Below are 27,472 nucleotides of genomic sequence, written 5' to 3' on the forward strand. Positions count from 1 at the left end.
CTTCTCTTGTTCTTCTGTTTCCTTAACTATACATGGGATAATAAAAGTATGTATGTTATAGGGCTATCCTGATAATTAAATGAATTCATGTATGTAAAGAACTTTAACTTGTTTCATAGCACAAAGTAAGTACTCAATAGATAAAAATGATAGTAAGCCATCATCATTTTTAAACCTGCTAATTATCACTTCCATTAGAGAAAAAAGATTGGACAAAGAGAAAATAAATTTTAAAACATTCCCTCATACCATTCAAAGGCCAGTGTAATGACAGAGGAAGAGAGACTTACTTTATACCAAGTCTACTAGAAGAAATTAAGACCAATGCATTTGGTGGGAAATGGTTAGGAGAGAGAATTTTATAGAACAATAATTTAAACAGCAAGATAGTAACTGTCTATTAGAACTAATGGGTAGATGTAAGACACTTGAGAGAACAAATATTGTTTATCTTTTTAGATACTCAGATAAACATAGTAAAAAAAAATGCTAAGGGCCTAAGTAGCAGTATAAAAAATGATTTCTTCTTGAGAAGAAAATGACTGCCAAATGCTTGTGGGAAACTCAGAACTTGGAGAAACTTTCAAGTGGTAAGGAAACAGTAAGGGTCTTTCTCTTAGCAAGAGCAGAGCCTCAGGAGCACAGACCAGTTTGGCTGGAGTAAAGGATAAATGTGAGAGATGAAGTCAGAGTCACTCTGTGAAGACACCAGAATTCCATACTGGGACCCAGGACTGGTTCCTCCTCTACATCCATTAGGTTATTCACAATCAAACCCATGCAAGATCATTCATGTGGCCAAAGTCACAGATGGCCATATGTCAGAGAGTTACAGTTCAGTGTGTTTCTAAAATCTCTCTAAGGATGACCTTGACTTTTAGCGGGTACATTCTTACTTCTGGATTTCACAGATGAGTCAAAGAAGGGCCAAGTGATTCACAGAGCCAGCATATTTTTAAACTACAAACCCAGGACTCCTCCCTTGCGCATACTATGCACTGAAACAAAATTGTGTTGCGTGTGTATCTTCCTCCAGAACTTGAGGATTTTTTTTCACATTATCTATCCAAAAAATTTTTTATTCATATGCAAATGCCAAAACACATTCTTCTTTCAAATAGATCATAATCAACATATAGTTTACACCTTGTTGCTGTTTTTTTTTTTCTTTCTTTTTTTCAGATGAGATTGCTTTTAAAATTGCAATGTCAGCATCACATACAGAAACCCCTTTACTTAGGAAGTGGCCTAAGTTCCCAAGCCCTGTTCAAAGTCCCTTCTACCTTCCTACCCTCCAACCTCCAAAACAAGTCCAAAGTGACATCTCAGAAATGTTCACCATCCCCATCTGTGGTAGAGATGGTGTTGGCATGTGTCTCTATGGATTTTACAGTTAAAAATGTGAAAGTAAAAGGAGTTCTGTGTCTTGTGGACATTTAAGTAGAGGGTGCCAAATTTTTATTTTAGATACTCTATAGCTAAAAACATATTGAAGATTATTGAAAGGGACCAACTGGCTTTAAGCATTAAGGAGGGACCCCAGGGACAGGAAGATGCCTCTCGAGGTCAGAACTTGAGGAGTTTTAAGGCAGACTGGACCGGTGAGGAGACCGGTCTGTATAAGGTGAGAGCAAGACATTGGATCCCAGGCCCAGCAGGATTGTGCATGGCCCAGTGGGGTGGTGGTTACCAGCCAGGTAATCCCAAGTTGAGTAGGTGAGTTGTTACTAGAGAAATAGTAAGTCATATGCTTTTTGGCTGAGTGTCCCATGGGTTTGTCTCTGAACTGTATCTATGAATAGGTGGGCTGGCCTCAGCAAGCACAGCTGCCCCCAGGAGAAGCCACGACCTTCTGGCTCCAAGGTCTAGCAAGATGACTTAGTGTGACCAGTTCCTTCTCTTCTGCATAAGCCTGGAGTCTCTTGCTCACATATTTGGTAATTCCTGATTCTTACAACTGTGGCAAGTATTTGCAGCAATTAATCTAAAAAAAAAAAAAAATTCTGATAGTAGAATCTATGTGATTTAGAAATAAATGTATTTCTAAAATACAGCTTGGAAACTTAATCATGAGAGAAACACAAAGTATAAAAACTGCATAAAAATTCTTAAAAAGTATTTATTTCTAAAAATGGAAAATTTTGCATAAAAACCATGATTTGTAACTGAAACATGCCCTCTGCTGGGCAGATCTAGTTTTGAAATTCCTGTAATCTTTCTCATATGTTAAACCGAAACCTGAGCTAACACTTTTTCATTCTCAGATGTAGTCTCTGTATGTAGCCGTTTAATAGTTTTGTAGACACTATACCCTTAATATCTTGCCCGTCTTTGGTCCTTATGGGGCAGGCCTTGTTTGTAGACAGTGTGCTGACTTCTGCCTAGTTGTAGAAAACTGAGGGAGAAACAGATTTCTAAATACTTTTGATGACCTACTTTTGATAGTCTACCAACAGGGCTTCATTGTATGGACTCCTAGTTTGGTGATAGCTTTTTAAAATACAAATATCTTTTGAAAGGAATGTCTCCAAGGAAGGAGATTTCAACAGTGGTAGGATGTGTATTTCAGAGTTCTCAGAGAGAAAGAAATGATGAATATAGTGAGAGTGAAGAATTAGAAGGCAATGTTCAGTTTCCCTACAATTATATTGAGGTGCAGGCTCTCAGTGTTGACAAGTATGCAGTTTTTTTTAAGCTTTGAATTTCTAAAGTATACTTTTGCCAAATCTTAGAATAATATATAGAAAGTAAATATTTTATTGTCCAAATCCCCAAATCTTTGATCGTTTAGTTCATTTATTTCAAATCTAAAATTAAAGTTAAAAAATATTTGGCTCCAAGGTCTGAAAAAGGTCACTATATTTATTTCTGCTATATAAACAAATACATCTAGGTTGCATGAAAGCTGTGCTAGATGCTAGTGGTCTATAAGGGAAAACACTTGCTTGCTGCAACACAGAAGATATGAACCATGAAGGAAGAGATTATTTCCTGCGATTGATCACAGTGGTTTCAAATTTAGTTTTTAAATCAGAAAGAAAAAAATCTTTTAAAAGAATCTAAACTCATGAGAATCCCAAAATGTAATCCAGATGAAAGCAGAGTTGCTCTTGGATGTTTCTGGATGGGTATAAATGGAAAAAGCAAAACTTTTTTTTAACCTCTAGAGCATACCTCACAGGAATTCTTAGAACTAGGATTCTGCTAAAAAACAACAACAACAAAAAAAAACCTTTGGAAATCTATCACTGTGCAGCCAGCCACACACAGGCCTACCTGGAACTACAGAGAGAGGGTTTTATGAAAGTGCCATCGTAAGCTGAAACAGAGGCTAGCCCATCTAGGGAAGAGGGTGTCCAGGAGACCCCAGCTGGCCAGAGGAAAAGGATTCGCATCCCAAGGAGACCAGACAAAGGCCTGCGAACTGGCCAGCCTTTCTGACCTCCTGACTTCCTTGGATGAAAAGCCAGCATTTCCCAGCAGTTAGTGTTTTTATGTTTCCTATGCTTTCTCTGTATGTTTTTCTGATTCTCCACCAATCAAATTCACTTGATAATAGTATGGGAAAGCAAAAAAAAGGAAGCACATTTTCCTACACAAGCCTGTTTTCATTATTTTTTTTAATATAGGAACTCTTTCTGATTATAAAAATAGTATATATTAGATGTAATTTGGAAAATTGAAAAATACAAAGAAAATAAAAATCAACCATCATCCTGACAACCAGAAATAACCTCTAATAAAAATTTTAATTTTAGTCTTTCCTTAATACATATATTTTTTTACAAAATTAAAATTAGGATCATAATATATATAATTTATTTCTCCCTTTTTTTCTTAATTCCTGGCTAGTTATTATATTGTGAGCATTTTTACATGCCACCAAAAATTCTTCAAGACATCATGTATTGAGATTGGTTGATAATCTATTGCATAAAAAGTATACCATAAATGTTAAAAAATTTCAAAATGATTGGACATTTGTTTCTTTTTCCCATTATTAAAAATTATATGATATACATATTAATTTTCACTGCAAATGATAATATACATATCTTCACTCTATTTACCTAGAAATAAAATATAGAATCGAACTGTATATTTTGAAGCTCTTCATACATTTCTCAAAATTGCTTTTCTAAGAAGATATTATCAGTTTATACTTTCATTAGTAGCCAGTGGAAGTGTCCATTTCACCTTGCCAACTCTGAGAATCAAAACATTTATTTTGTTGATTTGAGGGAAAGACTACATTTTATCTATATTTCATTTTTGTCAGTGGAGTTAGTTTTCTTACATTTCCCAACTGCTATAGACTGAATCATGTCACCAAAAAATTCATATATTGAAACTCTAATCCTCAATGTAGTGGTTTTTGGAGACTGGGCCTTTGGGAGATAATAAAGTTTAGATGAGGTCATGAGGATAGGATCCTTACAATGGGATTAGCACCCTCATATAAAGAGATACCAGGGAAATTTGCTCTTTCTCTGCCCAGTGAGGACATGGTGAGAAGGCAGCCATCTGCAGGCTAGGAGGGGAACCATCACCAGAACTCAGCCATGTTGGCACCATGATCATAGACTTTCAGCCTTCAGAACTGAGAAAACAATTTTTTGTTATTTAAGCCACCCAGTGTATGACATTTTATTTTAGCAGCCCAAGACAACTAAGACACTAGCCACCCATGATTTTCTATACGTTTGATATGTCCTTCATTTAGATAGGGATGCAAGATACAATAGTAACCAAAGAGAGAATCTCAAAGGGATAGTGAAATTCAGAAAGATGGCAGGACCACTTGTTGAATCCCTACTCATATCCGCAGAAGTCTCGCCTGGAGTCTTCCTCATCTGAGGGTTTAAAGGCTTTTGTGGTTTAAGACAAGCCTTGGCAACATTTAGTCCATGACTTATTCTCTGTTTTAGTCCATTTGGGATCTTAGAACACCATAGACTGGATGACTAATGAGCAACAGAAACATATTTCTCACAGTTCTAGAGACTGGGAAATCCAGGATCGAAGTGCAGGAAGATTCTGTGTCTGGTGAGCAGTACCTCATAGATGGCCATCTTCTGACAGTGCCCTCATGTGACAGAAGGATGAATGGAACTCTCTGGAATCTTCATTATAAGGACTCATACTCCATCCACAAGGGCTCCACCCTCATGATCTAATCACCTCCCAAAGGCCACACCTCCTAATACCATCACATTGGAGATTGGGTTTTAACATATGAATTTTGGGGAGAAACATTCAATCTACAGAATGTTCATATCACTTTGTTCATTTCCACAATAAACACTAATCATTATGATTCCTAAAGATTTGAAAATAGGTATGTATTTGCTTCGGTGCATGTGAGAACAACAGTCCCATCTGTGACACATTGCAGGTGACCAACCTGACTAGACAGCCACTTCACCTTCCCTGTGCTACTCAGACTCTTGCTAAAGTTCCAGAAACTGGGTGCCCATGAAAACAAGAACCTTCTCAGAGACACAATGATCATTTCTGGGTCAAAGGTAATTTTCTCTGGCTTATTAAATATGTTAATACATTCTCAACTTGCACTGTCTAATGTTGCTGCTGCTAAGTCACTTCAGTTGTGTCCAACTCTGTGTGATCCCACAGACGGCAGCCCACCAGGCTCCCCCGTCCCTGGGATTCTCCAGGCAAGAACACTGGAGTGGGTTGCCATTTCCTTCTCCAATGTGTGAAAGTGAAAAGTGAAAGTGAAGTTGCTCAGTCGTGTCCAACTCTTAGCGACCCCATGAACCGCAGCCTACCAGGCTCCTCCATCCATGGGATTTTCCAGGCAAGAGTACTGGAGTGGGATGCCATTGCCTTCTCCACTGTGTAATGTGGCAGCTACTAATTTCATGTTGCTATTGAGTCAGACACAACTAAGTGACTGAACAACTGAGCACTTCAGATGTGGCTTGTCCAAACTGACATGTGCTGCAAGTATAAAGTACACACATTGTTTTGAAGACAATATGATTTTATATTGAGTCAGTATGAGTCCATATTGAAATGATTATGTTCTGGATAGATTGGTTTGTAGAGAATCTAATGTCACCTATTTCTTTTACTTTAATGTGTCTGTAGGACACCGAAATGGATAAATGCACAGGGTATTAAGGAGAAACTTTGAGCTAGAGGCAGCTTCAGAGGCATAGCTGCAAGTGGTTGAAGCTGTTGAGGTGTTTTCTACCAGCACAGGATAGATGCCCAGCAAATGTTTGCTGATGAAAAATGGTCTAAGGTACCCTTCTTAGCTGTCCACTCTTGCCATCCTGTCCAAGAAAAAAAAAAGATCCTAATCTGTTGTTTAAAAAAAAAAAAAAGGAACCTGATTAACTTGAATTGAACATAAAATCCAGCAGTCTTTAAGCTGGTGTGCAAATCTCTAGAAGCCCACAAAGGCTTTCCAAGGGGTATGTGAGAGTGAATAGTATAAAGGACTCCCCAGTTTCCAGATCCTCACCTTCTCCATATATTCTTTCCTGAACTTAATTTGCCTCAGGACACATTTTGTGGTTTTCTTTTCCCATTCTTTCCTTTCACAATTGCTTTCTCCTCCTCTACAAAGTGAGGGCCTGTCTCTCATTCATCTGGAATCTGACTACAAATAAAACTGAGTCAGAGAGATTTAGAAACTTGCTCAGACTTACACACTTAGTAATTGGCAACACCAAGAGTCAAACCTAGGCAATCTCATAATAAAATATTAATATAATTCCCTTACATTGCTTCAGACACTTTAGGCTTCAATTATAAATGTCAACTAAACATGGAGTTTATTGGTCCTACACTAGAAATTCTAAAGGTAGATCCTGCTGTAGGGTGAATTTAATCCGGTGACTTACTGACGTCAGGAGAGACCTGATTTCTTTCCATTTTCCCACTCTACCTTCCTTCACCCTAAAACCATCTTCCCACGTGGACACAAGAGAATTGGCGATGGCTCCCAGGGCTACATACTTCCCCACAAACATCCAGAGATGCTATATCTCTGTCCCAGCATTCCAACCAGCAACCTGACCTAAAATGGTTTAGATCACATCTTGCCCTCCTCCATGATCCTTGCTACCACCTGCCATAGTCACAAACATTATGACCAGGGGAACTTGAATGTGCTAGTTACCATAAGCCAATCAGGGTCCAACCCCAGAGATAAGGATAATCAGCTTTCCTGAAGCACCCAGGCTATGTGGGAAAGAGGTAGTTATGGAATAAGAATGTAAGAAATAATAGGAAGAGGGAAGTATATGTTGTGTAGGCAGCTTGTTAGTGTCCAGTATACATCTGCACCTGAGGAACATAGAAAAGAAAGGAGAAGGGATATTTACAGAAGGGTTGAGACCCACTTGCTGGGTGATAGTAAACGATATCTTTGTTCAGATAATACTTTGAGATCCAACTTGATCCCAGATTCTTCTTGTATGAACAAGCTGGATATATCTGATTATATTTCCCAAAATGGCCATTACAATATCTCCCATCCCATGAGCTCTTTTTGGATTGTGACTTTGATACACTTCCCATTAAGAAGTGGGGTCTATGTTCCCTCCTCTTGAATCAAGGTGAAAATAATGTTATGTTGACTTCCAAGCCTAGGTCATAAATGATGATATAACTTCTACTTAGTTGTCTCTGGGGACATTTGCTCTTAGAACTGAGCCTCCATACTGTGAGGAAGTCCAAGCAGCCCATGGAGAGGCACATGGAGGAACCAAGCCTCCTGGTTCACAGACCTACCTCTGGCACCAACTTGCCAGGTATGTGAATGAACCATCTTAAAAGAGGATCTTTAACACCCTGCTGATCCACCCTAGATGGTATCACATGGAGCAGGGACAAGCTTTCCCTAAAGATCCTTGCAAGAATTTCAGATTTTTAAGCAAACTAAACCAAATGCTTCATGTTCTTTTAGGCCACGAAGTTTTGTCGTTGTGTTACACAGCAATGAATAATTGATACAGAAAACAAAAGATAAATGACTGTATAGCCAGATCAACCTTGTCATTCCATCCATCCCTAGCTACATACATTAAGATAGAAAACACGCAGCCATGACTATCTTTTAACACTTTATTATGGAAAATTTCAAACATATATAAAGTAAACAATGAACCCCTATGTGCCCATCACCGAGTTTCTTTTTGTGTGTGTGTGTGTAATAAAGTTTTATTAAAGTATAAAGGAGATAGAGAAAGCTTCTGACATAGGCATCAGAAGGGGGCAAAAGAGTACCCCTTTGCTAGTGTTAGCAATGGAGTTATATACTCTCCAATGAATCCAAAGAATGTCTGGAGGTTGTAAAGACCTCACCAGACCTACTCCCATAATTTACATTTTAAGATAACAGAGTTGGCTAGAAGGTTTAATCCAAAGATTGTCCTCAGGCAGGATACATCCTTGTAAAGACCAGACCTACTCCCACAATTTATGTTTTAAGATAACAGAATTAGCCAGAGGGTTTAATCCAAAGACTGTCCTCAGGCAGGATACATTATTGTTATATAATCCTAAGGAATGTAGAGGAAAAAAAGTAAAAAAGTTTGTCCTTTCTTCCTCTTTGAATATCCCAGACCTCTCTCTCCTTGGGGACCCCTAGACTTCTTATCAACCTGCCTAGGAAATGACTCTCATTTCCCCCTTTTCTTTTAGGAGAATTATGTTGCCTAGGGAAAAGGGGCGTCGTTCTCATTCCATAACTGCTTCCGAGCTGACAAGGGGCATTGTCCCTAAATTGGTGAGGCAACATATTCTCCTAATCCTCATAGTGAGGATGTCTGATCCAGGGGCTCCAAGTAATAGTTGGAGGAGGCTGTGGCACTCATAGGAGCTCGGACAACTATTTGTAAATTAAAAGCTTTTAGACGGTTAGAAAACCCCATTATACAGTTACAGATGTAAGGCAAAATAGTCATTAAACCAAGTTAAAATCAAAATGAAAAGTCACATTATGTCCATAGTTACATCAGTCCATCTTAAGGTTGTTAGATGTCATCAGTTTAAGAAGAGGCATCACATGCGATTGTTGAAGGCATTTGCAGACTTGGAGAAAGTCCTTTCCTTGAAGTGGAGATGTCCACCATGGGACGCCTTTCACTGATGAAGAGGGGAGTGCTCCGCAGACCCAGCAGTTAGACCGATTGTGGAATGTAGCATAGGAGTGAGCCCAGGACAGGAAGGCATTGTCTTGAGGATCAAATGGCAGACTCAGGATTTCTGGAGTCAGCAGAAGTAGGCTCACATAGATTGTCAGGCCCATCTTGTCCAGAAGTATCCCGGACGAGCCCCCAAGATGAAAGGTTGTTGCTGAACTATAAGACGCGGGATTCTTGGCCTCCGGAGGAGATTAATTCAATCCGGGGCCAGAGACGAGGCTGGATCACTCAGAGCTTGTGTAATAAAGTTTTATTAAAGTATAAAGGAGACAGAGAAAGCTTCTGACATAGGCATCAGAAGGGGGCAAAAGAGTACCCCCCCATCACCGAGTTTCAACAGCTGTCACCATTCTGTGATTTGTGTGATTTTTTGGGTTAAGTCAACATAACATTAATTTCATCTAGATTATATGTTTCCCCATTTTCTACCTGTTCTCTATTATAATATTTTAGGTAAAATCTACATGAATTCAAACGCACAAATCCTAGTTGTGTAATTTTGACAATGGATACACTTAAATCTCAGTCGTTTTCCAACTTCCCAGAAAGTTCCCTTGTGTAGCCTTCCAGTTAAGCCTTCTGTATCAGTCAGGATCCAGTTAGGAGACAGAAATCACACCAGTAATTTGAATAAAGAACATTTATTCTATTTTAATAACTAAATTCTAGTAAATAATTTAATTCAAAGTTGTTCATATTAACAATGATTTTAAATTAATAATAATTAACATGTTAAAGAAAATAGGAAATGATAGACAAAAAGGATGAAAAGATACAGGATTTTAACTGGAATGTATAAAAAAATCAAATGGACATTCTAGAACTGAAAAATGCACTATCTGAAATTAAGAACTCATTTGATATACTTAACAGTAGACTAGACTCAGCATAAAATAGAATCTGTAAACTTGAAGACAATCAATGAAAACTATCCAAACTTAAGCACAGAGGGAAAAGAGAATGGGGAAAAAACAGAAAAGAACAAAAGAGGCATAGGACCAAGTTAAAAAAAAAGAAAAAGCTAACATATTTATGACAGGAGTCCCAGAAGGAGAAGAGAGAATTAGGTAGAAGCAAAATTTGAAAATGATCAAGAATTCTCTAAAACAGATGAAAAATATGAATCAACTGATTAAGTAAGCCCAGTGAATCAAGCAAGATTAAAAGAAAGAAAATCAGCCTCTATTCAAAAGTTGGCAGGGAAATGATATCCTAAGGAGACAGCCAGGTTTTATTCAGAACAGGTAGGTGGAGTTCAGAAGAGGTTAAATATACATGGAAATCTGTGATGAAAGATAATGTATTCCAAAACTTGCAGAAGATGGGTTTTAGAAGAGTTCTAGGCATGGAAAATTGGATCAGGTGAATAGATGCAAAGAAAACAGGTAACCAGGTTAAGGTGGGTATGTGACACTCTCTTGCACCTGCTGGTAATGTGGTAGCGAGATGAGTGAAGGACTCCTCAGAATAATATTGTCTTAGGCAGTAGGGAGCACTTCTAAGGGCTTCCTTTCTCTGGGGGCAAAGCAGGGTGGTAGGCTGGTGTAGAAGAGATGCTCTCATCCAGAGGAGGAACCAGGGGTGCCTCCAGCAGCCGGGCAGTTTTATGGCAAGTGGAGAGGAAGGCGAGGAGAGGTTACAACTTCCCTGATCCTCAACTCAAGTCCACTTGTGCTACCTGTTCCATGGCCAACTTGGACATAGCTATGACTCAGAATGGCTTCATACTGAATCATAAATACAGTCAGCCCTCTGTATCTGCAGGTTCTTTATTCAACCAAATGTGGGTCCAAAATGACTGGGAAAAAATTCCATTGTTTCAAAAAGCAAAACTTTAATTTTCTATGTGGAGGCAATTACTTACATGGCATTTATACTGGATTAGGTACTATAAGTGATCTAGAGATGATTTATTTAGAGGTGATTTATACAGTAAGATGGAAGTAGGTTGTATGTAAATACTGTGTATGCATAGATTTTAGTATCCATGGGGGTCCTGGAACCAAAGTTGAGGATACTGAGGGATGACTGTATTACATCCTTTGAAGAGGCTCTGTCTTCTTCCCCAGCTCTGGGTGTGAGGGCAGTTTCACCCCTCCAGGCCTACTTGCATTGATGATAGTACAAAAATGGTTTCACAAAGGAAAAATCGATGATCCAGATTTTTCAGGTTCTCCCCATGGAAACTAAAATTCATTTTCTTTATAAAAGTTTGAAATTGTGCACTATGAAGTCAGTCATGTGTTAATATATCTAACCAAGAAAAACGTTTAATAGAAAAAAAAAGATGATTCTGAGAGATAATTGTGCAAACATTCCACTTTCTGGCCCCTACCTCCTACTTTTCCAGCTCCCTCACTCAAATACTTCCTCTACCCTTTTCCATTCACCTCTTACAAACTTCCACTTTCCACCCACATATCAGTATTATGTCTTGTTTTCATATCCCACGCAGTCCTTAGAGTCCTAGGCCCATCACTTTAGGCACTCTCAAAAGCTTAGCTCCCTCCCCACTGCCCTTTCATTATACATGTGTGGCAAACTCCTATCCTGGATGAAACCAACTCTTATTTGTGTACTTAGGTCTGATTTACTGAGTGCTGCTTGAGAAAATCACGCAACTGGGAAGATAAGTAGCAAGCTTTCTACACATTTTCAAATATAATTGTATACAGGTAAAACATGAATGAAACTCATCATAAAAAAAATTAAAACCATACAGATGTATATGGAGTAAAAGATTAGAGTTCTCCCCTAAAGCTATCCCCCAAAACATTTGCTGTTAATAGTTTGCCATATATTCTATGCATGTATTATTGTCTTATATACATACATACACATACAAAAACACACTTATATACAAATACACATATGCATACAAATATGAAGTCAGATAAGTAGCTAGATTTTAGCAGACACTTTTGTTAGGTAATTTGCATTTTTGTCTTAAGGCACAGGTATATATTGTTCTACATAATATCCCATTCCCTTATTTACTATGTTCACTATGTGACAATGTTACAATGAATATACTTGTACATCCTTCTGGTTACATGAGCAAGTATGTCTCTAAAGTGGATCCTCAGAAGTGGAAATGCTTGATTTAAGGATATTCATATTTAACATTTTAATAAATATTTGAAAATTACCATCCCAAAAGGAGAGGGCTGTACTGAATTGCCCCCCCCCCCCCCACACTTGCATAGGAGATTACTCCCCGAGCTGGGCTCTCAACACAGCCTTACCCTTCTTCTTTGCTTCCCTGGACTTCTAATTCTCCCTCCTTGTCTGAATAACTTAACTACTCAAAACCCCTTCTACAACCGCCATCTCCTCCCAAACATCCTCATTCTTGACAAACATTTCACCTCATATTTGTAGAGAAAATGGAAGTCACCTGAAGATAATTTTATTGGCTTCCTAACTCGGACATGGGTTTGAGTAAACACCGGGAGTTGGTGATGGACAGGGAGGCCTGGCGTGCTGCGGTTCATGGGGTCGCAAAGAGTCGGACACAACTGAGCGACTGAACTGAACTGAACTCGGAGCCTACAAAGCCTATCCACCCCTTGTCCTTCTTCCTTCCTGTTACAAGGTGGGTGGGGAAGGACAGTCTTTCCTCCCATTTAAGTCTTGGTTGTGTGGATCTTCCTTTCACACAAATGGCTGACTACTTTCTGGGTCAGGAAGATCCCCTGGAGAAGGAAATGGCAACTCACTCCAGTATTCTTGCCTGGAAAACCCCATGGACAGAGGAGCCTGGTGGGCTACAGTCCATGGAGTCACAAAAAGTCAGACACGACTGTGTGACTTCACTCACCTTCTATCTAAAGATCTCAATTTCCACTCCTCAGCTAACCTCAATCTATTTTCTGCCTTCATCACTCCATTGAAAACCCACACTTACTTTGGGCCAAATCCACTACAACTTTTCAAGTCTTTATCTTAGGTGACACTATTGCCCACTTTCTTCATAAGGCCACACTCTCCTGCTTTTCTTCCTCTATCTCCAACGCATTTCATTCTCACTCCTCTAGCCCTTAGTTCCTCTTGTCCAAACCTTAAAGGCTGGAGTTTGGGGTTTCTGTCCTGAGGCCTTTCCCCCTTTCTCCCTGGGAGATGTCACTCATTCCCACCCCCCTCCCTTTTCAGCCACCATCACCCCGCTGTCTTCAACTCTGATCTGTGTGTTCAGCCCAGACCGCCGCCCTGTCCAAAGCTGACTTCATCTCTCCCCTTTTCGCTCCCCTTAACCTCCACTTCCAGTCCCTCCTCTGGGAATTCTCTGCCCTTTCTTCCCTTTTCTAACTCCGCCGCCACGTGGCTCCAGTACCTCGCAGACCTGAGGAATGTAGTTCTCCTTGAAGTATTTCCTCAGCCTGGGGCTGGCCCGGCGCAGCGAGGCCATGACCTGAGGCCCTACTGAAATGCTGCGCTGCTGGCTGGCCCTCCCCACGCCCGGAGCAGCAAGAGCCACTCCGGAGCGAGGGGCTAGCGCGTCCCGGCGTTGCCACGGCAACCGCGCGACGTAGAAGGCGGGGCTAGGCATTGCGTTGCTTCGCGCCCTCAGTGGCCTGCCGGGAAGAGAGGCGGGCCTCGGCCCGGGGCAGGGACCTGCCTCCGGGCGTCCGGGGCGGCCCCCTGCGTGTGCTCTTGGGGCGTGCAGTGCTTGCTGTGCTTCACCCAGTCTAGATCGCCTCCAGCCGTGCCCCGCCCATTCCCCAGGAAGCCGCCAGGAAGCTTACGGGCTGAGTGGACTCTTTCACTTTTCAGCGGGGCGGTTTCTGAGAGGCGGAGCTCAGTCGCCCATTTCCTTTCTCCGGCGGCGTAGTCCCGGGCGGCGGCGCCTGGACCCGCTGGCTTCGGACACTCCCGCGCCGGGCCCAGCGCTGTGCGCGGCCCCAGAGGTAGCATGGGCGGCGCCCGGGACGTGGGCTGGGTGGCGGCGGGCCTGGTCCTCGCGGCCGGCGCCTGCTACTGCTTCTACAAGCTGACGCGGGGCCGGAGACGAGGCGGCCGCAGGCTTCGGCTGCGCCCCTCGCGGTCCGCAGGTGAGGCCACGGGATCCCTGGCAGGTGGCGGGGACTGGGACTGGGGCTTTCCTTGGATGAGGGGGGTTGAAAAAGCTTCCCGTCATTGTGTATGATCCTTTAATGTGTTTGCTTGGAAGCTCTTGGCTTCCCTGCTGCTAAGTCGCTTCAGTCGTGTCCGACTCTGTGCGACCCCACAGACGGCAGCCTATTAGGCTCTTCTGTCCCTGGGATTCTCCAGGCAAGAATACTGGAGTGGGTTGCCATTTCCTTCTCCAGTGCATGCATGCACGCTAAGTCGCTTCAGTCGTGTCCGACTCTGTGCGACGCCATGGACAGCAGCCCACCAGGCTCCTCTGTCCACGGAATTCTCCAGGCAAGCGTACTGGAGTGGGTTGCCGTTTCCTTCTCTATGGCTTCCCTGTTCTGGGAGTAAATAAGAACCCCAGCCAGGGAGGGAGGTTGGTGAGAAGGGCGAGGTCGGAAAGCCCAGGTGCAAAAGGTGGATCTTCCTCTTAATTGGATGAGTGTAGGGCTCGGTTCCCTACCTTCATTTCTTTTTTTCAAAATACCAGGATGGAAAATTGCTGTAACTTTCTTGCCCAAGTCTGGTGGCACAGAGGAGGATTAAGTTTCCCAGAAGTGTGTTGATTGCCTTTCGCGTTAAATCTTGCTCCTGACCTTTTTGTTACCAGAGAGTTTCTCCTGAGTGTGCATGGGGTGTTGCCCGGCCTGCAGCGATAGGTGAAATTCTGCATGCGGTTAGCCTGGAAGAAGGGACACCTGAGGGGCAGCTCTGAGAGGAGGTACTTTGAAGTCACCGTGGTCTATGTATAAGCAAAGTTTGCGAGACAGGAGATACAGATATAGCTATGTATATCAAATTAGAATGCTTGTCTGCATGCAGGACAACCCTCTTGGTGGACAAGTGCATGATTAAGTTTGGGTCCAAAAGTTGATTGGTCCTTTCAAGATTCTAACAATTTGCTCATGTTCTGAGGGGATATTTCAGGTCATGGGAGTTGTTACAGAAATTATTAAAAAATAAAATCTGCCAACCAAGAAATTCCTCTCTACAAATGTGGGAAAGAACTAAATAGTTTTATTATCAAATAAGCATTTAACCAGATGGCTATGCACATCACGAGCAGTCTGCTAGTGGGATTGCGAAGACTGAATTCTCACCACTTTTAGTATCTACACAGGTGCAACCTATTTCATATTATGTACGTACTCTCATGATAAACAGTAATTTGTCCTTAAGAGGACTTAACTGAACCATTTGCTACACATGGTTCGCTCTAAATTCACTGGTAGTGAGATGGTGTTTGTGTTAATTACTCTTATATGAAAGGAAAAAATAAGACTTGTCAGTGTCTTTATAACCATGTAGTCACAACATAGAACTAAGTACCAAGCTCAGACTCAAACGGATAAGGAGATGGGGACTCCTTCCTTAATTTTTACACTTCAAACAGATGACATCAGAGCCACTGAGAAAGACTTCTTAAGGTTGTAAACCAGCAAGAGGCTTAGCTTTCTAAAAGATGTACATTCATACTAAAAGGACAAAGGAGTTACAGTTAGAAGTTTGCTCAAGGAAATCTTCACAAAAAAGGGAGTAGGCACAAGGAGAAGAGTATCCATTTTTTAAAAGATTTGTACTTATTCTTGCTGCCAAAGCTTAATTTGTTGTTTTTGTGTCAGAGATATTTCTGTGTAAGTGTTTAGTCAGGTGACCTGAACCCAGATGCCTACTAACTTATACTTACTGAAAAAGATGGAACTGACAAAGTCTTACTACTTCCCCAAATCATCATTACCATGGTCAGACAGCTTACAAAATAAGTTGTTCACAGTCCCTCCTGTTGGTCATTTATTGGACTGGAACCTGGTGGTCTAGAGTCGATGATGAGAGAGTGAAAGAAGGAAAGAGGCTAATATTCCCTGGGTTACACAGCCGACTTTTGTGCTACAGGGAATCAGCCAGAAATAGAGAAAGACAGACAGACAGACATGGGGACCCAAGCTCTGATGGAGCAAAGGTGTTTTAATCAACATGGTGTGAGCATATATACTGTCTTACAAGGTAGTTATTCTCAGCAAAGATGAAGATTAAAATTCCAGACTTAAAAAACATAAGGCGATCCATGTTAAAGGGAGAGAGTTGTAAACAATCACTTTTACCGTATGGTTCGTGAGAAGGAAGAGGGTACTTACCACTGTATTGAAAAACTAACGAAGGAGATGCCTGAATTCCTCAGCCCTGGGAAAGGCTTGCCTTTCCTTTTAACTCCTGAATATTCAGGAATTAATAAGGAACAGAGGATTCCTGACAGATCCAAAACAGCACACAGGAAGCCTCCTGTTAAATGCTTCCTGACAAGTCCCCCTATTTTATTATATTTGTAAAAAAAAAAAAAAAAAAAAAGGGTCCTGATCAATTGAGTCTGGTTAGTATTAACCAACCTTGTAGAAAGGCAACGATAAACAACAAATACAATTATCAAGATAATCACCAAGTTCCAGTTCCAGACCGGATGCTGTGGGTAATACTTTGAAACCATTCTCGTGGGTCTGGCCCAGATAGTTTGTTCAGCTAAAGTTTCCAAGTTAGTGGAAGAGGGCAGATGTGTAGAAGTTTCAAAGATTTCCTTTTGCAGTAATTGTACATTCAGAGAGGCATTATCATGTAAATGAAATTTGATTTGTTCCCAGTTGTAGGTATTATGATTGAAATGAACAGAGGTAACACAAAATTGGCAGTTAATAGAAGTTACAGAATGTAAAGTCTTATTAAATTGTAAATTTCCTATGGCTATAACAAAAGGAACTGGGACACAGGCCTGTATAAAATATGACTGATTATAGCAAAAGAAATAGTTACTATGACCACGACTGGTCCCTGTGAAATGTCCGGTCTAAGTCCCAAGTTCTTCTGTGCTGGCAGCAAGTTTCCATATGTCCCATTGTTCAGGCCCAATTTGTTTATCGAGGACGATTTGAGGAGGTGGAGTGGATGCCATTCCACAGTCAAGCCAGTCAAGAAGTCCTTTGTCATGGTAATGTTTCATTTGTAACCTTTTAAATAATGTTTTTTGTTCTTTCCTTAAAGTTTCAGTAGTGTAAACATGGTTTACAGACAAAGGGCAGCAATGTCCAAAAGTCTTCTTTTGGAGGCAGGACGAAAGCCCAAGTTTGTCGACTAACGTTTAAGCATAATTTTGCTGGGCCCAAGCACAGTGGAAGGACTTCATAGCCTAAAGAAATGTTAATTAGTTTTCCCTCCTCCCCAGGGTGTGAGGGTTCCAGGGAGGGGGGTATATGGGTGGAGTCATTAGTTGATATGATCGGTCTTTTCTCCGTCCATTTTATGACCTATAATAAAGGGAGGTTGGGTAAGAAAGCCCAGTTAAGTTTGGGAGGCACAGGCTAGCAGGCTGAGCATTGTCAGGAAAGTGTATTCAGGACTCCAAGGCATTCCCTGTTGAGAGACCAAATTTTCAGCTTGATTAGTAAGGGTTTTTATCTGTCCTCAAGAGGGGAGGTCATAGGATTGATGCTGTCAAGGGCAGTGCTTCCTGGAGATCTTTAGAGCCGCCATGGCCCATATTGGAATTTCTTCCTCCTGGGGTTCTTGTTGTTTCATCTTCATTTTGAATGTCGGGGGCCCCCTTGGGTCAAATCTTTCGGAGAGGAAGCCATGTGAGTTCATTGGATCCATCTGGGGAAATACAAGCATATCCCTTTCCCTGTAAGATTAGTTTCCCAGATTTCCATTGTTTATTGAACCCGTCTTGATACCAAATGGGCAGAGGAAGAGAAGTGTCCTTTAATTCCTTCGAAAATGTCTTTCTGGCCTTGTTAAAATATTTCCCTGTGGTAGGTTTAAAAAATTTAAAACAAATAAAGCTGTATTAACAATAGTTATAGGTTTAGAAAATATCTTATGTTGGAATCTAGTAAAGTCTGCTTTAGATAAGACAGTAGTGTTCCTGTGTATTCCCCCTTCTTTAATTTTTTTATTTGTAACTTTAGTGATGTGTTTGTTCGACAGTGTCTTGTGTCTGTGGATTATTAGGAATACCTGTAATATGTTTAATAGAAAAAGATTTTAAAAATTGTTTAAAGTGTCTAGAAATATAGGCAGGGCCATTGTCTGTTTTAATAGAACTAGGAGTTTATGGTGGAGGTTTCTATATTTTTTAATAAAAAAAACAATGTATAGAGTCAGAGACTATATTAATGGGGTAAGGATGTAGGCAAATAATTGAATTCATTTTGTTGAGCAGAGTGAAATTTAGTATAAAAGACTTTATATTTTTTAAGAGACTAGAATGAAGCTTTGGTGTTTTTAGTCCCATCTATATAAAAGAAATGCAAGAAATAATAAATTTTTTAGAAAAGCTATTTGGAAATCAGTAGAAGTTTGCAATGTGTTCTCAAATTGAAATTTATCATATATAACTACTAGCAATCTGCTAATTAGAGAAAGGAAATGTCTCAAAACTCAGAATAGCACCCTGGCCCCTCACCCACAACATGCATTTTGAGATAACCTTGGCACCAGGTGAGTTGTCCCAGGCCATAAAATTATTGACATGAATCTTGAAGAAAGGCAGATTACTATACAAATAGTTTTGTTTACATAGATTAGGGGAACAATATCTGAGTATAACATACTGGTTTGTCACGTAGGTTCTGAGCCATTAGGCGGAACCGACTTGAAGACAGAGTCTGGGGTAAATGTATAGCATATTAACATAGCTTAATACAAATATTTCCATAAGAAAAATGCATTGGTTAACTAAGGGTTTGAGAATAGTTAACTTCAAGTGAAACCAGGTGTCATTATGGCAACACAATATTTTAAGAGAAACCTCATTTTAAATTTGTAGAGAAGGAAAAAAAAAAAGAAATATCGCTAGTTTGTTTCCTCCTGCCACTTAAGAGAGATTAAAAATGTCTGACACTTGCAGCCTATTTTCTCCATTTGGAGACCCCTGGCCTTCCTGCCTGTTAAGTCAAACTAGATTGGCCAAGTAAAAGACTGAAGGTTTGTGGGGGCAGGGGCCCAAAAAGTCTGGTAGGTATTCTAGAGAGGACTGCTTGAGGGTAAAGGAGAAAGTCATTTAGGGCTGGTATATTGATGGCAGCACTGCCAGATGTTGAGGGTTTGAGGGAAAAGATGGAATTTGCCCCTGGTTTTTGTTGAAGGGGATCTGGGGGGGTTTTCTGCTTGGAGTTTTCTGGAATAGGTTTTCCTTCAATGTCAAATTTAGATTTACACTCTTTGGCCCAATGCATTTTTCTATGGCAATGGGGGCAGACTTTTGGAGGGTTTTTTTTTTTTTTTTTTTTTAACTTTTCTTAGGGAAGTCCCTTTTTAAATGGTTTTTATCTCCACATGTAAAGCATCCTTTATTTTCCTTTTCTTAAGGCAGCAGCCATTTTTCAGCTAGCATTTACATCTTTTGAGTTTCTGATCTTATATTGCGACAAGCCTTCAAATAATCAAAACTAGTCCCTGTCTCACGAATTGAGGCTATAGCCCTTTGACATTCCTGATTTGCATTTTCATAAACAAGTAATTTTTTTCGTTGTCTTTTAGCTTTTTTCTTTCTTTCTTTCTTTTTTTAATTACACTATGGGCTTAAGGGAGTCGTTGCCAGAATCATTAGGTTCTATCAAGGGAGAGACTTTGGGATTTGTGCCCACTGGCAGGGGGGGAGCACTTGGAGCAACTGGGGCAGGGTTAGTGGGAAAATTCTGAAATATCTTATGTTGTCCTAATTGGGCCTTTTGTAAGGCTTCATCGTTTAATTCATATTCATGTAATAAGTGTTCTGCTTGTTGCTGAATATCAGGAGGGCTAGAATTACCTTGGAATGGCAGAATCACAGCTTCAGTGAGAGCCGATAGGGGCCAGAAATCTATCAGAATATTTTTCTCTGTCTGACGGCTCGTTCAACATTCTCTTTGACCTGATGCCAAATTTCTAAATCAAAACTACCTTCATCAGGGAACCAAGGGATACATTCAGCCACTGTCTGAAGGCAAGCCTCTATTCACTGGTGTGAAACCGAAAATCCCTGAACTTTAAATAAGTGATGAAGTAAAGTAGAAAAGTGAGGGGGCTTTCCAGCCGATTGACCCATGTCTTAGTACTTACCGGCCTCAATAGACCCTCTGGGGTCACTCCGTCTGAATCTGCCACGTGTACCAGAGTCCCTGTTCGGGCGCCACTTGTTGGTCCTTTATTGGACTGGAACCTGGTGGTCCGGGGTCGACGGTGAGAGAGTGAAAGAAGGAAAGAGGCTAATATTCCCTGGGTTACACAGCCGGCTTTCACACTCCAGGGAATCATTCAGAAATAGAGAGAGAAAGACAGATAGACATGGGGACCCAAGCTCTGATGGAGCAAAGGTGTTTTAATCAACATGGTGTGAGCATATATACTGTCTTACAAGGTAGTTATTCTCAGCAAAGATAAAGATTAAAATTCCAGACTTAAAAAACATAAGGCGATCCATGTTAAAGAGAGAGAGTTGTAAACAATCACTTTTACCGTATGGTTCCTAAGAAGGAAGAGGGTACTTACCACCGTATTGAAAAACTAAGAAAGGAGATGCCTGAATTCCTCAGCCCCGGGAAAGGCTTGCCTTTCCTTTTAACTCCTGAATATTCAGGAATTAATAAGGAACAGAGGATTCCTGACAGATCCAAAACAGCACACAGGAAGCCTCCTGTTAAATGCTTCCTGACACCCTTCCTGAAGCTATTTTTTTTTTCCTTTGAAGAAGATTTAAGAAATACCCATTTTGTCAGAATCATCCTTATATTTTGCATGGTTATCTTTTTTTTAACTTGAAATAAACATTGTATTAGTGTTAGATAAACAGCAAAATGATTTTGAATTTATTTGAATTGCAAAATGATCTCCATAAGTTTAGTTGACATCCATCACCACAAATTTTCTTCTAATGAGAGCTTTTAAGATTTATTCTCTTAGCAACTTTCAAGTATACAACACAGTATTATTAACTATAGTCACCAAGCTGTTTATTACTATAAGTACTTATTGCCCTTATAACTGGAAGTTTGTACACTTTGACCAAAATCTTCCCATTTCCTTCAGCCCTCAGCCCCTGGCAACCACCATGACACTCTCTGTTTCTATGAGTTAAGAATGTTTTTTTCATATTCCACATCAAAGTGAGATAAGTCTGTACTTGTCTTTCATTTGTTTGACTTATTTCAGTGGACATCATGCCCTCAGGGTCCATCCATGTTGTCACAGTGGCAGGATTTCCATCTTTCTTTTGGCTGAAATACATGCCATTGTATGTATGTGTGTGTGAGTGTGTTACCATGTTTTATGTATATATTCATCCATCGATTGACACATAGGTTGTTTCCCTGTCTTGACTATTGTAAATAATGCTATAGTGAACATTGGGGTGCAAATATCTTTTCAAGGTAGAGGTTTTGTGGAATCATGAAGTGGAATTGTTAGATCATGTGATAGTTCTATTTTTAATTTTTTGAGGAACCTCCATATTTTCCATAGTGGTTGGAAATTTGCTTTCCCACCAACAGTGCACAAGCATTCTCTTTTCTTTACATCCTCACCAGCATGTGTTTTGTCCTTTGAAGAAAGCCATTCTGACAGGTATGAGGTGATAGGTAACTGTGGTTTTGGTTTGCATTTCCCTGAAGATTAGTGGTGTTGAACCCCTTTAAATGTACTTCCTGGTCGTTTGAATGTCTTTCAAAAAAGATCCATTCAGAACCTCTCCCCATTTTGTAATCAGATTGTAATTCCTTTTGTTTTTTCTTACTGAGTTACATGAAGATTTTAAGTATATTTTAGGTATTAACCACGTATCAGATACATGATTTGCAAATGTTTTCTCCAGTTTCATAGGTTGCCTTTTCATTTTGTTAAGGCTTCCTTTGCTGTACAGAAGATTTTTTAATGTAATTCCACTTGTTTATTTTCCTTTTGTTGCTTCTGCTGCTGTTGTTTAGTTGCTAAGTCATGTCTGACTCTTTTGTGACCCCATGGACTGTAGGCCACCAGGCTCCTCTGTCCATGAGATTTCCCAGACAAGAATGGAGTAGGTTGTTATTTCCTTCAGGGGTTCTTCCCAACCCAGAGATCAAAACCACTTTTCCTGCATCAACAGGCAGATTCTTTACCAATGAGTCACCAGGGAAACCCTTTGTTGCTTCTATTTTTTGGTCAAATTCAAAAAATCATGTTAAGACCAGTGTTAAGAAGCTTACCATCTATGTTTTTTTAGGAGTTTTAAGTTTTCAGGTCTTATATTCAAGGCTTTGATCCATTATGAGTTGACTTTGTGTGTTGTGTAAGATAATGGCCCAGTTTGATTATTTTGCACGTAGCTGTCAAGTTTGCCAAGCACCATTTATTGAAGAGACTGTTCTTTCCCCAGGTATATTCCTGGCTCCTTTATCATAAATTAATTGATCATATACATGAGGGTTTATTTCTGGGCTGTCTGTTCTGTTCTGTTGATCTTTGTGTCTCTCTCCCCTGCCCCAGTACCATACTGTTTTGAGTACCATAACTTTGTAGTATATTTTGAATTCAGGAAGCATGATGTTTCCAGTTTTCGTCTTAACATTACTTTGACTATTTGCGATTTTTTTTAGTTCCATAAAGATTTGGGGTTGTTTTATTTCTGGAAAATTGGCATTGGAATTTTGATACCTATTGCTTCCTTGGTGGCTCAGATGGTAAAGTATCCTTCTGTAATGCAGGAGACCTGGATTAGATCCTTGGGTCAGGAAGATCCCCTGGAGAAGGAAATGGCAGCCCACTCCAGTATTCATGCTTGGAGAATTCTATGGACAGAGGAGCCTGGTGGGCTACAGTCCATGGGGTTGCAAAGTATTGGGCATGACTGAGCAACTAACACACTTTGGGTGGTATGGACATTTTAGCAATAATAAATCTTCCTACCCCTGAGCATAAGTATGTTTGCATTTATTTGTATCATCTTCCATTTTTTCCATCAGTGTCTTATAGTTTTCAGTGTACAAGTGTGTCACCTCCTTGATTAAATTTATTCCTGGATATTTTTTTCTTTTTGATGCCATTACAAATGGGGTTGTTTTCTTAATTTCTCTTTTTTATAATTTGTTTTTGTGCAACTCATTTATTTTTCAATTTTTATTTATTTGTTTGTTTATTTTTGGCTGTGCTTGGTCTCCCTTGCTCTGTGCAGGCTTTCTCTAGTTGTGGTGAGCAGAGGCTACTCTCTAGTTGCAGTGCACAGGCTTCTCATTGTGGTTGCTTCTCTTGTTGCAGAGCACAGGCTGTAGGAGTGTGTAGGCTTCAGTAGTTGCAGTGCACAGGCTTAGTTGCTCTGTGGCATGTGGAATCCTCCAGGACCAAGGATAAAATCCATGTCCCTTGCATTGGCAGGCAGACTCTCATCCACTGCACCACCAGGAAAGTCCACAACTGATTTTTTTTTTTTTTAATATTGAATTTGTATCTTGCAACTTTGCTGAATCCATTTATTGGTTCTAGCAGTTTTTTAGTGGAGTCTTCAGAGTTTTCTCTGTATGTCATCTGTAAATAAAGTTTTACTTCTTGCTTTCTGATTTGGATGCCTTTTATTTATTTTTCTTGTTGAGTTGCCCTGGCTAGGACTTCCAGTACTATGCTGAATAAAAGTGATGAGAGTGGGCATACTTGTCTCGTTTCTCAGAAAGCTTTCAGTTTTTCACTGCTGAGTATGATGTTAGCTGTGGGCTTTTCGTATATGACCTTTATTATGTTGAGGTACATTCCCTCTATGGGGCTTCTTTGGTGGATCAGTGGCAAAGAATCTGCCTGTTTAATGCAGGAGAAGCGGGTTTGATCCCTTAGTAGGGAAGATCCCTTGGAGAAGGAAATGACAACCTACTCCAGTATTCTTGCCTGCAAAATCCCATGGACAGAGGAGCTTTGCAGGCTCCAGTCCATGGGGTTGCAAAAGAGATATGACTTAGTGACTAAACACCAACGGCAACATTATCTCTGTACCCACTGTTGAGAGTTTTTATCAGGAGTGAATGTTAGATATTGTCAAATGCTTTTTCTCCATCTGCTGAGATAATTATGTGATTTTTATTCATTTTATTACTGTGATGTAACACAGTATTGATTTGCAGATATTGAACCACTCTTGCATATAAGGAATAAATCCCACTTGATCGTTGTGTAGATCCTTTAATGTGTTCACTGATATTCTATTGAGAATGTCTGCATCTATATTCTGAGTATGTCGACCTGTAATTTTCTTTCCTTGTGGTGTCTTTGTGTGATTTTGGTATCAGGGTAACACTGGCCTTGTAAAATAAGTTTGAAAGTGTTCTCTTCTACTTTTTTGGAAGAGTTTGAGAAGGACTTGTATTATTTCTTCTTTAAATTTTTGGTAGAACTCACCAGTGAATCCATCTGGTCCTGAACTTCTGTTTTTAAGGCAAGTTTTTGATTACAGATTCAGTTTCTTTATTGGTAATTGTTCTGTTCAGATTTTCCATTTCTTCATGATTCAGTTTTGGTGAGTTTTATGTTTCCAGAAATGTATCTCTTTCTTCTAGGTTGTCCAGTTTGCTGGTGTGTGATAGTTCTTAGTAGTCTCTTATGATCCTTTGCATCCTGTGGTATCAGTTGTAATGTCTCCTCTTTCTGTTCTTGTTTGAGTCCTCTCTTTTTCTTGGTAAGCCTAGCTAAAGGTTTGTTTATTTGATCTTAAAAAAAAAAAAAGCAGCTCTTGGTTTCATTGATCTTTCCTGTTGCCTTTCTTGTCTCTATTTCGTTCACTTCTGCTCAGAAATTTGTTATTTTCTTCCTTCGTCTAACGTTGGACATTGTTGTTTGTTTTTCTGGTTCCTTGAGGAGCAGTAAAGTTCAGTTGTTTGACATCTGTCTTGTTTCTTATGTAGGCATTTATTGCTATGAAATTCCCTTTGAGAACTGGCTTTGGTACATCCCATATATTTTGGTATGTTGTATTTCCATTTTATTGCTTTATTTAATTTATTTTTAATTGGAGGATAATCAGTTTATAGTGTTGTGTAGTTTTATGCCAGACAACTATGTGAATCAGCCATGTCGTAGGTATTGTTTCTTCGCGCAGTAGTGTCTTGAGTCTTTGGACCCCATGGACTGTAGCGCACCAGGCTTCCCTGTCCTTCACTGTCTCCCAGAGGTTGCTCAAACTGATGTCCATTGAGTCGATGATGCCGTCCAACCACCTTATCCTCTGTTGCCCCCTTCTAGTCCGGCCCTCAACTCTTTCCTGAGGTCCTTTCCAATGCATTGGCTCCTCACATCAGGTGACCAAAGTATTGGAGCTTCAGCTTCAGTCCTTCCAATGAATATTCAGGTCTGATTTTCTTTAGGATTGACTGGTTTGATCTCCTTGCTGTCCAAGGGACTCTCAGGAGTCTTCTCCAGCACCACAATTCCAAAGCATTAGTTCTTCAGCCGTCACCTTTCTTTGGGCTTCCCTGGTGACTCAGCTGGTAAAGAATCTGCCTGCAATGGGGGAGACCTCGGTTTGATCCTTGGGTTGGGAAGATCCCCTGGAGAAGAGAAAGGCTTCCCACTCCAGTATTCTAGCCTGGAGAATTCCATGGACTGTGTAGTCCATGAGGTGGCAAAGAGTCAGACATGACTGAGTGACTTTCACTTTCAGCTTTCTTTATGGTCCAAATCTCATTCATACATGACTACTGAAAAAACTATAGCTTTGACTATACGGACCTTTATTGGCAAAGTAATCTCTCTACTTTTTATTAAAAAAAATACTGTCCAGATTTATCATAGCTTTTTTTTCAAGGAGCAAGCATTTTTTAATTTCATGGCTGCAGTCACCATCTTCAGCAATTTTGGAGAGCACAAGAAAATAAAATCTGTCACTATTTCCACTTTTTCCCTCTCTATTTGCCATGAAGAGATGGGATTAAATGCCATGTTCTTAGATTTTTGAAAGTTTGAGTTTTAAGCCAGCTCTTTCACTCTGCTCTTTCACTCCACTCTTTCACCTTAATCAAAAGGCTTTTTAGTTCCTCTTTGCTTTCTGCCATTAGAGTGATATCATCTGCGTATCTGATGTTGTTATTTCTCCTGGCAATTTTGATTGCAGCTTGTGATTCATCCAGTCCAGCATTTCTCATGATGTACTCTGCATAGAAGTTAAATAAGCAGGGTGACAATATACAGCTTTGATGTACTCCTTTCCCAATTTTGAGCCAGTCTGTTGTTCCATGTCTGGTACTAACTGTTGCTTCTTGACCTGTATATAGGTTTCTCAGGAGGCCAGTAAGGTGATCTGGTATTCCCATCTCTTTAAGAATTTTCCACAATTTGTGGTGATCCACACAAAGGTTTTAGTGTAGTCAATGAAGCAGAAGTAGATGTTTTTCTGGCATTCTTTCATTTTTTCTATGATCCATTGGAGTTGACAGTTTGATCTCTGGTTCTTCTGCCTTTTCTAAATCCAGGTTGTACATGTAGGAGTTCTCGGTTCACGTACTGTTGAAGCCTAGCTTGGAGAATTTTGACTATTACCTTGGTAGCATGGAAATGAGTGCAGCTGTCTGGTAGTTTGAACATTCTTTGACATTCCCCTTCTTTGAGCTTGGAATGAAAACTGACCTTTTCCAATCCTGTGGCCACTGCTGAGTATTTTTAATTTGCTGACATATTGAATGCAGCACTTTCACAGCATCATCTTTCAGGATGTGAAATAGCTCAGCTGAAATTCCATCACCTCCACTAGCTTTGTTCATAGTAATGCTTCTTAAGACCCACTTGACTTCACACTCCAGGACGTCTGGCTCTAGGTTTGTGACCACATCATCATGGCTATCTGGGTCATTAAGACCTTTTTTTGTACAGTTCTGTGTATTCTTGCCACTTCTTCTTAGTCTCTTCTTCTGTTAGGTCCTTGTTGTTTCTGTCCTTTATGTGCACATCTTTGTGTGAAATGTTCCCTTGGTATCTCTAGTTTCCTTGAGGAGATCTCTAGTCTTTCTTATTCTATTGTTTTCCTCTCTTTCTTTGCATTATTCTCTTAAGAAGGCTTTTGTATCTCTCCTTGCTGTTCTCTGGAACTCTGTATTCAGTTGGATTTATCTTTCCCTTTCTCCTTTGACTTTCTCTTGTTTTCTCAGCTATTTGTAAGGTTTTCTCAGACAACCACTTTGCCTTCTAGCATTTGTTTTTCTTGGGAATGG

General features: G+C 40.2%; 2 protein-coding genes across 2 annotated transcripts in view; one reads left to right on the forward strand and one right to left on the reverse strand.

The window, feature by feature from the left end:
• Positions 1-13,587, reverse strand: part of FBXL13 (F-box and leucine rich repeat protein 13) — a 209,862-nt gene extending 196,275 nt beyond the window's left edge. The window contains exon 1 of the mRNA XM_061166528.1: positions 13,513-13,587. Coding sequence (XP_061022511.1) covers positions 13,513-13,587 — 75 coding nt within the window. The remainder of the gene's footprint in view (positions 1-13,512) is intronic.
• A 504-nt stretch (positions 13,588-14,091) lies between these two features.
• The window catches only part of ARMC10 (armadillo repeat containing 10), a 68,270-nt gene continuing 54,889 nt past the window's right edge, over positions 14,092-27,472 (forward strand). The window contains exon 1 of the mRNA XM_061165180.1: positions 14,092-14,230. Within this exon, the coding sequence (XP_061021163.1) occupies positions 14,092-14,230 (139 nt within the window). The remainder of the gene's footprint in view (positions 14,231-27,472) is intronic.

This window comes from Dama dama, chromosome 18, assembly GCF_033118175.1.
Source record: "Dama dama isolate Ldn47 chromosome 18, ASM3311817v1, whole genome shotgun sequence".
NCBI classification, from domain to species: Eukaryota; Metazoa; Chordata; class Mammalia; order Artiodactyla; family Cervidae; genus Dama; species Dama dama.